General features: G+C 52.0%; 1 protein-coding gene across 2 annotated transcripts; it reads left to right on the top strand.

The window, feature by feature from the left end:
• Nucleotides 1-3965: 3965 nt before the first annotated feature.
• Nucleotides 3966-9116, top strand: LOC140691966 (melanocortin-2 receptor accessory protein 2-like). Of its 2 annotated transcripts, XM_072956541.1 has the most exons (4): nt 3966-4065; nt 4409-4541; nt 4893-4945; nt 8680-9116. In XM_072956541.1, exons 2-4 carry the CDS (start codon nt 4484-4486, stop codon nt 9067-9069), a joined length of 501 nt encoding a protein of 166 aa, XP_072812642.1. In that variant the 5' UTR covers nt 3966-4065; nt 4409-4483; the 3' UTR covers nt 9070-9116. The 2 variants fall into 2 exon arrangements, 1 of the variants encoding a protein (XP_072812642.1); XR_012067573.1 differs by lacking the exons at nt 3966-4065; nt 4893-4945 and adding an exon at nt 7172-7284 and having other exon boundaries at nt 4200-4541.
• The last annotated feature ends 3684 nt before the right edge of the window (nt 9117-12800 follow it).

A 12800-nucleotide genomic window follows, 5' to 3' on the forward strand; every position in this document is an offset into this window, starting at 1 on the left:
CACCTGAGTTTGCTCATATCACTCTTATTTTTCCCCAAACTCTTGCTACCACCAACATGCTGCCTGTTTCCTCTGCTAAAACTCTGAGCCCCCAGTGATGGGGAGTCGTGTCTATTTTGTTGACTAATAAGGCCCAAGACCATTGGGAACGGGTATAGTTACTAGATTCCCATATGTAGTAGGAGCTTATACAGATTTGCTGAATGAATGCAGAGGTCCTGGTCCAATCCGATGGAGCATTTCGGTATCCTGCTCAAAGAATAACTCTCCTTTCCTCCTGAGAGGGGGTGACCACTTCCTTGGTGATCAAAGGCAAGATCTATTTTCTTTATGCTGTTAACCTTAGGCGGGGAGACTGGGGGATCTTCATTTATATTTTAAAATTTGATTCACTCTGCAGTTTGTCTTCTGTCTATGTATCCTTTTGAGAAACCATTTATGAGTGATCATTCTTCCATCAGACTGAACAGGATCCAGGGGGAAGTACTAAGCCTGTCCCATCGGCCATCCTGTGTGTCATGTCCTGTGACCCAGTGGATGCTCAGCACGTAAGTGAACCGACAGGAGTGAATGAAGAGATGGGAGCATCTCATTATTGTGGTGGCTGCACTCTGTCCGATGCCTTGAGGTTTGGGGAACGGTTTACAAGAGCGGATGTGTGAGGGCAGGGCCTCTGTGCTCTTCCTGAGTGCCCTGGCCTTACCCATTCCCCCATCCCCGTCTGGGCAGCCAAGCCCAGGAGCTGGGCCACCGGCCATTGTGCTGATCAATAATCAACCTCACCCAAGTCAGGGGGTAGGAGCGGCCAGCACAACTGGTTGTAGACTCTGGAGTCAGATCCTTGGAGGAATTCCTCACTGAACGATGTTTTGGACCTTTCATTTTTCTCTATAGCCTCCAGCTGAAGAAATAGATAGCCTTAGATACATGAAAGTTGAGGACAACTACTATCCCCATGGAGCCCAGATGGGGCTGGCAGTCTGCTGTTTGTACAGCCGGTGGGCTCGTGTTGCTTTGGGCATCCCTGTGCCTGAATTCCTGCTGTACACTCGGTGGTAAGAACGGGGGTGCCTGGCAGGGAGGGAAGTGGGTCGGGAGACTGCACAGCTGGGGAGACGTTAACCTGGGGTGAGCGGGAGCCTGCTGATGCATGGAATCTCGGCGCAGGGAACTCTCCACACTCAGAGAGGTTCCCACTCCCTCAGGGTTCCTTTGATCAGGGTGCTGGGCTGCCAGCACAGCAGCGTCCCTGTGAGGATCATGGTGCCTTCAGGCAGTGGGAAGTGAGGGGTCCAGTGGCACTTAAATTAACTGTGCTCCCGAAGCCAACCCCCGTGTCTTTCAGCCTGTTTCCTAATCTGCAAAACTGGAATGATGTTAACCATCCAGCAGGTTCGTTGATGGGCTGGGACACACTAGACAGCCAGGAGCTGGAATTCCTCTGTCCCGATTGTTTTCCTTCCTTCCCACTATTTGCTCTCACAAGCTCAGTCTGTCTCTCTCTCATTCACTTGTAACTTTCCCTCCTGCTCTGGTTTCATTTGATTCCCACCCTCCTCCCAATCCCCAGATGAGTGAAATTAATTTCTGTATGTCAGTTCCAAATTCCCGGGAAAGATGCTCTGTCCCCTCTGGATTGGTTGTCCAACCCATCAGTTGCAGCCAGAGGAGTGAGTCCCACTGTGACCAGTGGAGGGGCTCTGCCCAGCCCCCCAGCCATCACTGTGGGAGCACATAGCTCTCCGAGGAGGAGGTACTGGCTATGACTTGGTGTCACTATGTGTGAATTTATGTCTCCTCTTGCCCCACCTTCATCCTCCTAAACAAAGATGAAAATTAAACACTCCCGAGATTTGTGTCTTGGAACACTCAGGGTGGGGGCTAAGAGGGCTGGATTCCCTGCTGAGTGTAAGGGGCTACAGTGAATCCCCAACGAGAGCCTGTAAAGGGAACAGCACCTGCCCCACCGGAAACTTAGGGCGCTGAGTCTGCGTGACATTGAGCCAGGCTTCTGACCACAGCTCAGGGGTCTGGTCCGAACGGTTAGTCTTTGAAACCAACCAGCTTTGGATTCCTCAATCCCTCCCTGTGGTTTTACCTGAACTACCAGCTTCTGTATCTCTGAAGGCAGATGATGAGGACCCTTCACGTAAGCTGTTCGCACAGCCCTGTGCAGGCCTTTGTGCTGCACGGTCTGCCCGGCGAGCTGACCGAGGTTGGTATTTTACTGATCTTAGAAATAGTCTGGTTTCCTGATGCACTGTTTCACTGAACAAGCAACAGAAGCCACCTCTGGCTGATAAAAGCAAAAAAGGGACTTAATTAAAAGATACTGTTAGGGTGCAGGGAGTGGCCCGGACCAGAGCTGACCTGGGGGCCGTAGGAGATGATGGGGAGCCCCAGGCACCAGGCTGGGCAGGGTGATACCGGACCCCCTGCTGCTCCAGCAGGGACCCCCGCTCCTGACACTCCACCTCACTGCAGGTTCATGTCCCGGCAGGGCCAGGTCACACTGAAGCCACCAGCACACACCTCAATGGGGGAGTTGGCCCCGTCTCAGCTGAGAGCGTGCCTGATGTGGGGAGAGGCCCAGTTAGAGGAAGGCAGTTCCCCTACTGTTCCGAGTAAACGTGCAAGTCAGTGCCCATCACTCAGGAGAGCCAGGCTGGTCTGACCTCATTGTGGTGACTAGGCTGTCTGAGTTCACTTATTACTTTTTAGGTCGGAAGGCCCAAGAGGGAGAAGTGGAGGTTCTAGTACTTATTTTATATTTCCCATGTACCAGGTATAGTAAGCAAGCCACTTCAGACAAGGCCCAGAACAAGCACGTAAACAGTCCACGGAGCAAGTCGTGCAGTCAGGCCACTGCAGTCCCGAAAGCCGTGTCCTCATCAGCTCCGTAGTTACCAGTGGAAGTTGTAGGGATTTAGGGGACTGTGTGCTCCTGTGGGGGCTGGGATGTGTGTGTTTAAATCCACATCTTCAGAAACTCGGCTAGAACCACAGCCACTGATTGTCTGCATGGAGGCAGAGGAGGGGAGGCTTCCAGCCTCTGGTCCAGCTTGTGAGGAGCTCAGAAGTTGCTCCTTCTGTCCTGAAAACAATACCAGAGCTGAGGGAGCTGAAAACCCACTGGTCTTCTTAGATCCACAAGAAAACTGAGGGGGAAAGCTTCTCCCAACCCAGAGAGGCAGCCGGGCAGGCTTGGAGAGTCACAGTTCCCAGGGCAGAACCTGCTTTTGTAAGATCCCCGGGGGCAGGCAGATTTAGCAGGTCCCTGAGGCCAGCTGGAGGCTCAGCGTGGGGAAGTCTGAGTGTGACAACTCCAGGGGGCCAGTCAGAGGGGCCCCCTGTTCTTTTTCATGCATTTTACTTCCAGGACCATACCCTGTTCTCAGAGTGAAGATCATAGGAAAACTCCTCATGCTTCCTGCCAGGAAAGGAAAAAATAGCTCTATTGAAATACACCCAGAACATTCTTATCCATTGTGGGGGGTTGTGTTTTGTTTTGTTTTGTTTTTTAATGAGAAGTTATTTTACCGGAGCCTAACATACCTGGGAGAAGGGAAATATCTTCTGTGTCACCCAAATTGGGGTGGGGGGAAAGAGACACACTTGTGGAGGTCACAGCTCAGGGCACAGGCTCAATGAGAACCAATCACAGGACTACAGATGCCGTAATCTTTCCCGCTCCCCCAACACCTTACCTCCATGTCAGTAGGGCCCCTGTGTAATAACAGGAATAAAATTAAAAGAAGTAAATGTCTCAGGAGTGTCTAGGGAAAACCCAAAGACAGCGGGGAGATGAAAACAAGGACACACAGGCGGCTTTAGCCCCTCGCACGAATTGCTGTAGCAAACTACACACAGCCCAGCCTCAGTAGATAAACAGAAATCCTCACAGAAGAAACTATTTATTTTGGTTCTCCTACCCAATGCATTCCATGGTGCATCCTCGCCTAGAATTGCGTGGAAGCAAGTCCATCTCAGAAGGGACATAACTGAAGGGGAAAGGCTTTCCAGACTCTGAAGGGCAAAGAAAGCACCAGCCTGGGTTAGAGAAAGGTGAGGGGTGGGGTAGGGGGTGGGCTGCCTTCTTCCCCAAATAAGGAACCTACCTGAGGCTAGCACAGTGGGAGGGAGGGCCATGGGGTGGAAGTAGCCAGACTTCTTCCTGAGAACTGATAGGATGCCTCCAAGGGAACATTCAGGTGCCCAAACTGGGTCCTGAGGGTGGGAGCCAGTCGGTCTGCCTCAGAGCCCAGGACTGAGTTGGGCACACAGCAGGCTGGTCTTACTTGGCCGGATCCATTTCACTTCTCCGAAGCCCTGTGTAAAACATGAAGCGTGGACCGCCTGCTGAGCACAGCTCTGCCCTCAAGAGCAGTTTCAACTCCTCTCTTCCCAGAGAACAGCATCTCTGAGCCCGTCCTGGGTGACCTCCCAGAGATCACCCTAGTGGCCCAGGCTAGTGACCGGGAACATGTACCTTCCTGCAGCCAACCCCAGACGTCCACTGATGCATCATATACTGGCAAAGAGTGAGTCCCTGTGCATTGGTCTAACAGCAGAGACTCTGCCACAGGCCCAAGAGGTGGTGTGTGGGACATGCTGGGGTGCAGGAGTGTACGCAGTGCAAAGGTGTAAGTGGTGGCAGGGGTGCAGGGGCTGTGGAGGGTGCAGGCAGTTCAGGGGATGCGGGGGTGCAGGCAGTGCAGAAGTGCAGAGAGTGGCAGGGGTGCAGGGAGGTGCTCAGGCACGTGGCCAGGATCAGAAGGCAAGGGCACATCCTGGAAGTCAGCCTGACCCCGGGAGGCTAGTGCAATGGTTTGGGGCGGCGGCAGGTGGGAGGCTGCCCGGGCAAGCCGGTCGATTTCTTCTCTTCCCTGCAGCCTGGACTGGGGGGGCCTTGGCCGCCGGAGATTCGCCAGATGTTGGACTCCAAGTAAGCTTGCTCCTGGGAGGTGGGGCGGTTAGGTCAGCGGGCGGCGGCAGCGGCAGAGGGGCGGAGCGCGGCTGCCCCTGGCGAACTGGTGGAATAGCTGCCTTGTCCCGGCTGCCGGGCCTGGGAGCGGCCTCTGCTGCCCCAGGTCGCCGGACACACCTGTCCCACTCAGCTTGCTGAGTGGGGAGTGGAGGCGGTGTCGTTAAGGTGCGGGGCCCACGTTGGTAGGGGGCCTGCCGCGGGGGAGCCGGTCAATTCGCTCCGCTCTCCCCCGCGGTGGAGTCTAGGAGCGGCCTCCGCTGCCCTAGAGGCGGGACGCCGGCCTCCAGGTGTGCTTGCTCCTGGGAGGCGGCGGCGGCGGCGGCGCCAGGGGGAGGGGGGCCGTTCCAGGGAGCTCTGCTCCATTTCTTCTCTCCCTCGCGGCCTGGCCTGGGGGCGACCTCTGCCGCCGGAGATTTGCCTGAGGTCCGACTCCAGGTGAGCGTGCTCCTGGGAGATGGGTGCGGTGCGGTCAGGGAGCTGGTAAGGTGGTGGCTGCGGGGATAGGGAGGCTGCCCCGGGGTAGCTTGTGGATTAGCTCCATGTCTGCACCTGCAGGCGGCCTCTGCTGCCCCAGGTTCCGGGACACCCCTGTCCCACTTAGCCAACTGTGGGCGGGAGGCAGGGTAGTCAGGGTGCAGGGGTGGCGGGGGTCGGGGGCCTGCAGCGGGGAAGCGGGCCCATTTGCTCCCATCTTCCCCGCGGCTTGTCCTGGGGGCGGTCTCTGTTGCCCTGGGTTACGGGACACGTGTATCCTAGTCAGCCTGACCCCGGGAGGCGGGCGTGGTACTTTGTGGGTGGTGGCAGCAGCGGCAGGTTTTCCCATGAAGCCGGTCCATTTGCTCCCATTTCCCCTCATGGTTTGCCCTGAGGGCGGTCCCTGTTGCCCCAAGTTCGCCGGACGTCCATCTCCAGGTCAGCCTGCTCCCTAGAGGAGGCCACCGTGAGGTCAGGGGCAGGAGCGGTGGCTGATGCGGGGGGATGGGGATGCCTTGGGGAGTTGGTGGATTGGCTCCCGTCTCCCTTATGGCCTGGTGTGGGAGTGGCCTCTCCTGCCCCAGATCAGCAGACACACCTGTCCCATTCAGCCTGCTGGATAGGGGCGCCCTGGGCGGTGCCTTTAAGGTGCGAGGGTGGCGACGGCGGGGGTAGAGGACCTGCAGCGCGGAGCTTGTCAATTAGCTCCCCTCTTCCCCACGGCCAATCCTGGGGGCGTCCTCTGCTGCCCAAGAAGCCGGATGCCCGTCTCCAGGTCAGCTTGCTCCTGGGAGGCGGACGCGATGAGGTCGAGGGGCAGAGGCAGCTGCGACTGCCGGCTGCCCCGCCTAATGGGGCCACTTCTCCTTTCCCCTGACCTGGCCTGGGGACGGCCTCTCCCGCCCAAGATTCGCCTGACACACCACACCAGGTCAGGTTGCTCCTGGGAGGTGGGCGCGGTGAGATCAGGGGGTGGAGAGGAGAGGGATGTTAACTATTTCGAACTGGAGGATAAGCTCCCTTCTCTCTGGAGGCCTGACGTGGGGGCGGCCTCTGCTGCCCATCGTTTCCAGGTCACCCTTCTCAGGGTCATATTGTCCCGGGTGTGCGTTAAGGTGCGGGGGCGGCGGGGTGATGGCCAGGGTATGGAGCCTGCCACTTGGGAGCTAGTGGTTTAGCTCTCATCTCCCCAGCAGCTTGGCCTGGGGGCAGCCTCTGTTGTCCCAGGTCGCAAAGCACAGTTTCCCTGACAGCTTAGCCACCAGAGGTGGGCAGTATGTGCTGAGGGGGCGGAGGCAGCCACCAAGGCAGCGACGGAGGGTGCTGTCCCAGGCCAGCTGGTCTATTTGTTCCCATCTCTACCTTTGCTGCCCTCGTTTCGCAGGACGTCTTCTCCAGTTTATCCTTCTCCTGGGAGGTGGGTGCAGTGCATGCAGCCCAAGGTCTGGGCTCTCCTCTGGGGAGGGGAAGAACTCTCTTGTTCTCCTTTGTCTTTATTCTTCAGCGAAGGGGTTACTTGACCCAATTCTTAATCCTGAGAAAGTGTAGCCTGTGTTACAGAAGAGCTGATGGACAGTGTGGTTTTTATCAGCTGATGCCCAAGGCAGGCAGGAAAGCTATTACTCAGAGCTTCTTAGTGTGGAGTTGGGGGATGGCCCCACTGTCCTCACCATACTTTTTAAAAATGTGTTTCTCCCCTCTTTTTCCTAGGTGACATTTTAGGTTATTGGGTCACAGATTGCTGGCACACTCATCCCTGTTCTCAAACATCTTTTAAACTTGGGTGAAGTGATAAGTAGGGGAAGAAGATGATTTACTGAATGGTAACAATACTTAAATTTGCATTAAAGCTAAATTCTGTCAATCTTTCTCAAATGATTTTCCTCGGATTCAAAATCCATGACCTAGTGAATGTTGTACTCCTGTGTAAATCATTGATCTTCACATCACATTTGTTAAATGGTCAATGAGATTTGTTAAGTAGATTATTCCTGAAAGAAAAAGCTCAGGCTTTTGAGACTTCCTTGTCTGATGTCACCCCGGCAGTCACAGTAGAAGACAGAGCTGATATAAAAAATCCCTCAGCTGCCTGAACTGCAAAGCTTCTGGGATTACTGATCCCTGAAATGCAGGTGACTCTTGGTGATATTCTGGGGGATGGTTTACATGATCAGATTGTTCCAGTCCTGTAAATGGGTTCCGTGGCCCCAGCCCTGGGAGAACTGGTCATAAGGGCCATATCGTGAGGGGTGGGATGGGAAGGCAAGGTGTAAGAGCTGGAATCACTGAGATTCCACACTCGCTAAACACAGACTCCAGAGCCTAATTGTTGTCAGGTTCTGTTCTGGATTTGAGAGTGTGTTCAGACATGATTCTTGCCCTTCAGGAGTCACTGCCTGGGTGGAAGTAACCTTTACACAAATCTGGGAAGGATGGCAATTAAGTAGATGGGCTGTTATGGTTCTCAGTGTGCCCAGGCTCCCTCTTCAGGCACTCGTGGGACTAACGAGAGTCATGTTATTCACTCATTCACTGATTTATTGCCCTTGAATTGATCATTTGTCCCATAGTAAGTGAAACAAGGGATCAGGGACCTGAGTTTTGTCCCCTCTCCTATCACTGATTGTATCTGTCAGTCGGGCGCCCTGCGTATGCATTGTGAAGTGGTGGTATTTCTTGCCCAATGGGGCTGCACTGTCAGTTCTGAGAATCAGGGGAGTCTCGTGGGTAGGACAGCACCCTGACACACATGACACTTCCCCACCCCGTGAGACAGCATTTTCGATGCTCAGGTGACCCGATGTAGACGGCGGTGTTAAACCTGAGCGTGTTTAGTGATCTTGCTGGCTCTGAAAATACAGACTACCGGTCCCTACCTCTGGAGACGCTGAGTGTACCCCAGAATTCTGCATTTTAAGAGGCACTTTAACTAATTCTGATGAAGATGATCTGAGTGTCCCATTGAGAAACAGTGTTGTGCGGTACAGCAATATTGAAGATTCTCAGGGAAAGATGTCTTTTCAGGATGGTCCAAGGGCCCTCACTTGAGACTTTTGCCTTGGGTTTAATTGTATGTGTTCAGAAGTGATGTCTCTCACTTCCAGTGCTTGTAAGCGTGCTCTGTGCAGGGACTTGCACTCAGTAGATGGCAAAAACTATGATTCTTCAGGTCACTGAGCTAGAGTGTGAGCGATCTTTTATTTTGGTTTTCTTTATAGCAATGCAGAGTCTCCCAAGAAGAGATTCAGACTGAACAGCTTTGTGTCAGACTTTGGAAGGCCGCTGGTGCCCAAGGTGTTCTCTGGCAGTGCAATGACGAATCTAGGTCCCTCTTTCACTGCTACGTCATTGAAGTGGACCACTTGGGCAAGGCCAAAGCTGGTATCTCAACCATTGCCCTTGACAGGGATATTCGGCTCCAGGAAGCCATCAGATGCAGCAGGTGGCCAGAGGAGGAGCCGAACAGGCTAATGAAATGTGACATCCCCAACTTCATCAACACGGACCAGAACTCTTCCTTTGGGGAAGATGATCTCCTGTTTTTGGACCCACCAATTGTTCTAGAAGATAAGCCAGTTGCTCAGACCTCACACAAAGACTTGAATTGAGAAACGTGCTTTGTCAAGTGTCTTTCTGAAGATGTGAAGTCTGTCTTTGTATAGCAGGAATTCCCCTTTCACAAAATTGTATGTGTTTGTGTCTGAGAGAGAGAAATGGAGACAGACAGAAAGACGGAGGCAGAAGAGAGCCCCCTCAGAAGAGAGCTGGTTAAGGTGAGATTTGTGCCTTTAAAAAACATTTGGGGTTTTGGGGGGAACAAAGTATTTACACTGTCTCATTCTCCTAGTTGGAGACCTTGGCCCCATACTCATTGTTACCGGCCTTGAACGGGGGTTGCCATGGTACCACTTCCACGCTCTGCCTTTAGCACGTTGCTTTGCCTCTCAGGGCTGCCACCCTTTTAACTGTAAGGAGAGGAGTCTGGAGTAGGTGATCCATCCCAGCTCTGCTGTTTTGCAAATTTCTGATTTCATATTCGGATGAGGCTGGGATACACCCAGAGCAGTATAAACCAGGCCCTACCTCCTGCCTATTGCTGGGGCATCTCTCAGGTCTGTGCCTTCTACTCAACCCTTTACTGAGCCCAGCTTTTGTCAGGAGCCCAAGTGCCTACCGAGATGGCAGGGGACGTCTCTCGTGGTCACGGTGGCCATCGTTTCTATTGGTTGTGCTGAAACAGCTCTTCTGAGATCTCCCGGCCACTATTGCTCAAACCTGAGGACAACCCTGTCATTTCTTTCCTAGGAGGAGGATCAATGCATGGTGCATTTTATGACAATCCTGTCCCCAGGAATGCACGGAAGGTTATCAGCTGAGTGAGGGGAGGTGCCTCTGTGTCCCTTTGTCCCTGTATCTCTGTCTGCTCACAGTGCTCTGCCACCGGCTACTGAACAAGAAAAGTGCTTTTCACCATGATGTGTGTTTTGCAGACGTGTAGGTGATGGTCGTGTGGCTCGTGTGTGGGCTTTGAGCTGGGATGTTGAAGGGCTAACACATACCTCATCAACACGTATTCGAGGTGGCCTGGTGCCACACAGACTTGATTCATGAAGGCATCAAGCCTGCACACCGATTTGGAAACAACTTGCTTTTGATCAGTCACACTGCATGCATGACTCGCTGCTAATCTCTGGGTGGTGTTTTCATTTTAGATTTATTCACCCAGTGTCTTGCTTAAGCTGAAAAATACTTTTATTTCACCACAATATTCTCTGATTCTTTGTTTTCACACATCCAGTTTTTTAATTCCTTTAAAAATTGTTCTGTGTTTATAATGCCTCCTTATTTCTATCATCTCTAGGTTCCCAGTGGCCTGAGCCATGCACCAGATTTTATGTAGGAACTGTAACACCAAAAGGCATCCCCTCGCCATAATATCTTTTGAGGAAAATATTATTCTTGGTTAAGATACTAACATTAAATCGTAGAACAAAGCATGGAACATTTCTTGTAGTTAATACATGTTGATGCAAAAAGAAACTTGATATTTTCATTGAAGAATGTTGATTTTAATAAATTTTACTAATGTGAATATTATTATTCATAATTTAAGTAACCAAATAAAACCACAGTTATTTATTATTAAGATTGAAAACTACTTACACAGTCTCTCATTTAGAAGACTGAAGTGTATTTAAAAGATGGAAAAACACCCATGATGACACCATCTTTTTTATTAACTAAATATCAAGAACTGTGCAGGGTTAAGATTTGACCACCTGCAAGCTGCCAAGTTCGCATGAGGTAGTTTGTGGATGCTGCCAGAAGACAGGACACTCCCCCAGGATCAGAGACAAAGGACTTCCTGCCAGCACAGCAGGCAGCCTGTGGTTCATGTTCATGTTGGTTCCTGGGTTCCTTTCCTATTGCTGTTGTAACAAAGAACCACAGACTCAGTGTCATAAAGTAACACACATCCATTGTCTCACTGTTCTAGGGTGCAGAAGTGCAAAGTCAATGTCAGTGGGCTAAAACCAACGTGTGGCCAAGGCTGCATTCCACACCGAGGCTCTTGGGAGGGATTCATCTTCCTACCTTTCCCAGCTTGCAGAGGTGCTCACACTCCTTGGCCCAGGGCCCTGTGTCACTGTGACTTCTGCTGCCACTTCACATCTCTGTCTCTGACCAATCTGCCTCTCTCCACTAAGGACCTCCTTGATGACGTTTGCTTTCCCACAGTGATCTGCCATCCCAAGGTACTTGACAGTCACACCTGCAGAGTCCCTTTTGCCATGCACAGTGACATATTCCCAGGTTCTAGGGATCAGACCGTGGACATATTGGGGGCCATTATTCTACCAAGTTCTTCCCTTTGGCCCCACTGGTTCTTGTCCATCCCACATGCAGTATGCATCCACCTCATCCCAGCACCCTCCAGGGTCTCATTTACTACACCATCAACTCAAAGTCCAATATGTAGTCTAACTATTATCATCTCAAAGCCTAAATATTTTCATCCTCATTGCCTAAGTCAGGCATGATTGAGACCCTGGGTGTGATCTTCTCTGCTCAAAATCCTGCAATGGCTTCTCATTTCACTCAGTGAAGAAGCGAGAGTCCTTATGGTGACCTTACAGCTTTCCTCCCCCTCCCCAAGCTGAGCTCATCTCTGGTTTTCTCCCTGGCTCACTCCACTCCAGCCACACTGGCCTCCCTGCTGGCCCTTGGGGACATCAGACATGCACCCACAGGCCTGTTGCCCTGGCCGGTCTCTGTCCAACGCATATGCTGAAGTCCTAACCGCCAGGACTACAGAACATGACCCCATTTGGTAATAGGGTTGTTGCAGATGTCATTGGTTAAGAAGAGGTCATTAGGGTGGGCCTTAATCCAGTATGACTTGTGTCCTGATAAAAAGGGGCAATGTGGACACAGAGACATGTGTACATGGGAGATGACGGGATGAGATGTGGAGAGAAGACGGTCGTCTCCCAGCCAAGGAGAAAAGCCTGGACCAGCCTCTCCCTCCCAGCACTCAGGAGGAACCAGCCCTGCTGACACCCTGCCTGCAGACTCCCCGCCCCCAGGGCTGTGAGACCGTGAGCCTCTGTGGTTCACGTCACCCAGCGTGCGGTGCTGTGTTAGAGGGAGCTCAGCAACTAGCACCCCCTTCTCAAGGTCCTCAGTGAGGCTAGCTCTGGCCATCTCATTTTAAACTGGAAACTGCCTTCCCCTTGTCTCTGCCCCAGAAACCCCCTCTCCCGGATCATATTATTTCTATCACCCTCTATAATACCATATATTTCACATGACTGTCACGACTGTAGTTTATGTTCTGCTCTTCCTCAGTCCTACAGGGACAAGGATCCTTATTTGTTCACTGACGGACCTCAGGTGGCTTGAGCAGTACCCGTGGCACAGCAGTCAATACAAATTGGCCGGATGGAAGGAGGGATCGTTCCTTACATTCACAGGTGAGTGAACGAAGATTCCGGGGGATTGAGTGTCTCGCTCAGGCACAGAGCTGGTAAGTGTCAGGCCAAGGTGGGTTTCAGGTACCTATGAACCTGAGGGAGGCTTGAGTGATAACATTTCCATTGATTAGTATTTCTCAGGTGTCTCTTTTTCTGGCTCTAACTTTTGACCTCTTTCTGTTATTCTTCTAAGCTTTCAACCAGTTTTAAGTTTTAATTTTGCTTTGTCTCAGGTAAACAAATGAAATCTGTAAATATTTTAACTCATTATTTATTTCATCTAAATACATTGTGATTAGTGATGATGTTTTATTTCTGGCATCTTGTTTTGTGACTTCTATTTGCTTTGCTCTGCTATTCTCCTG

The sequence above is a fragment of the Vicugna pacos genome, chromosome X (assembly GCF_048564905.1).
Source record: "Vicugna pacos chromosome X, VicPac4, whole genome shotgun sequence".
Taxonomy (NCBI): domain Eukaryota; kingdom Metazoa; phylum Chordata; class Mammalia; order Artiodactyla; family Camelidae; genus Vicugna; species Vicugna pacos.

Excerpts from the sequence above, each read along its gene's own strand:
- LOC140691966 (XM_072956541.1), top strand. The coding sequence starts at position 4,484 with ATGTACCTTCCTGCAGCCAACCCCAGACGTCCACTGATGCATCATATA. Across the intron at positions 4,542-4,892 it reads GCATCATATACTGGCAAAGA|CCTGGACTGGGGGGGCCTTG; the intron begins GTGAGTCCCTGT and ends TCTTCCCTGCAG. Across the intron at positions 4,946-8,679 it reads CGCCAGATGTTGGACTCCAA|CAATGCAGAGTCTCCCAAGA; the intron begins GTAAGCTTGCTC and ends TTTTCTTTATAG.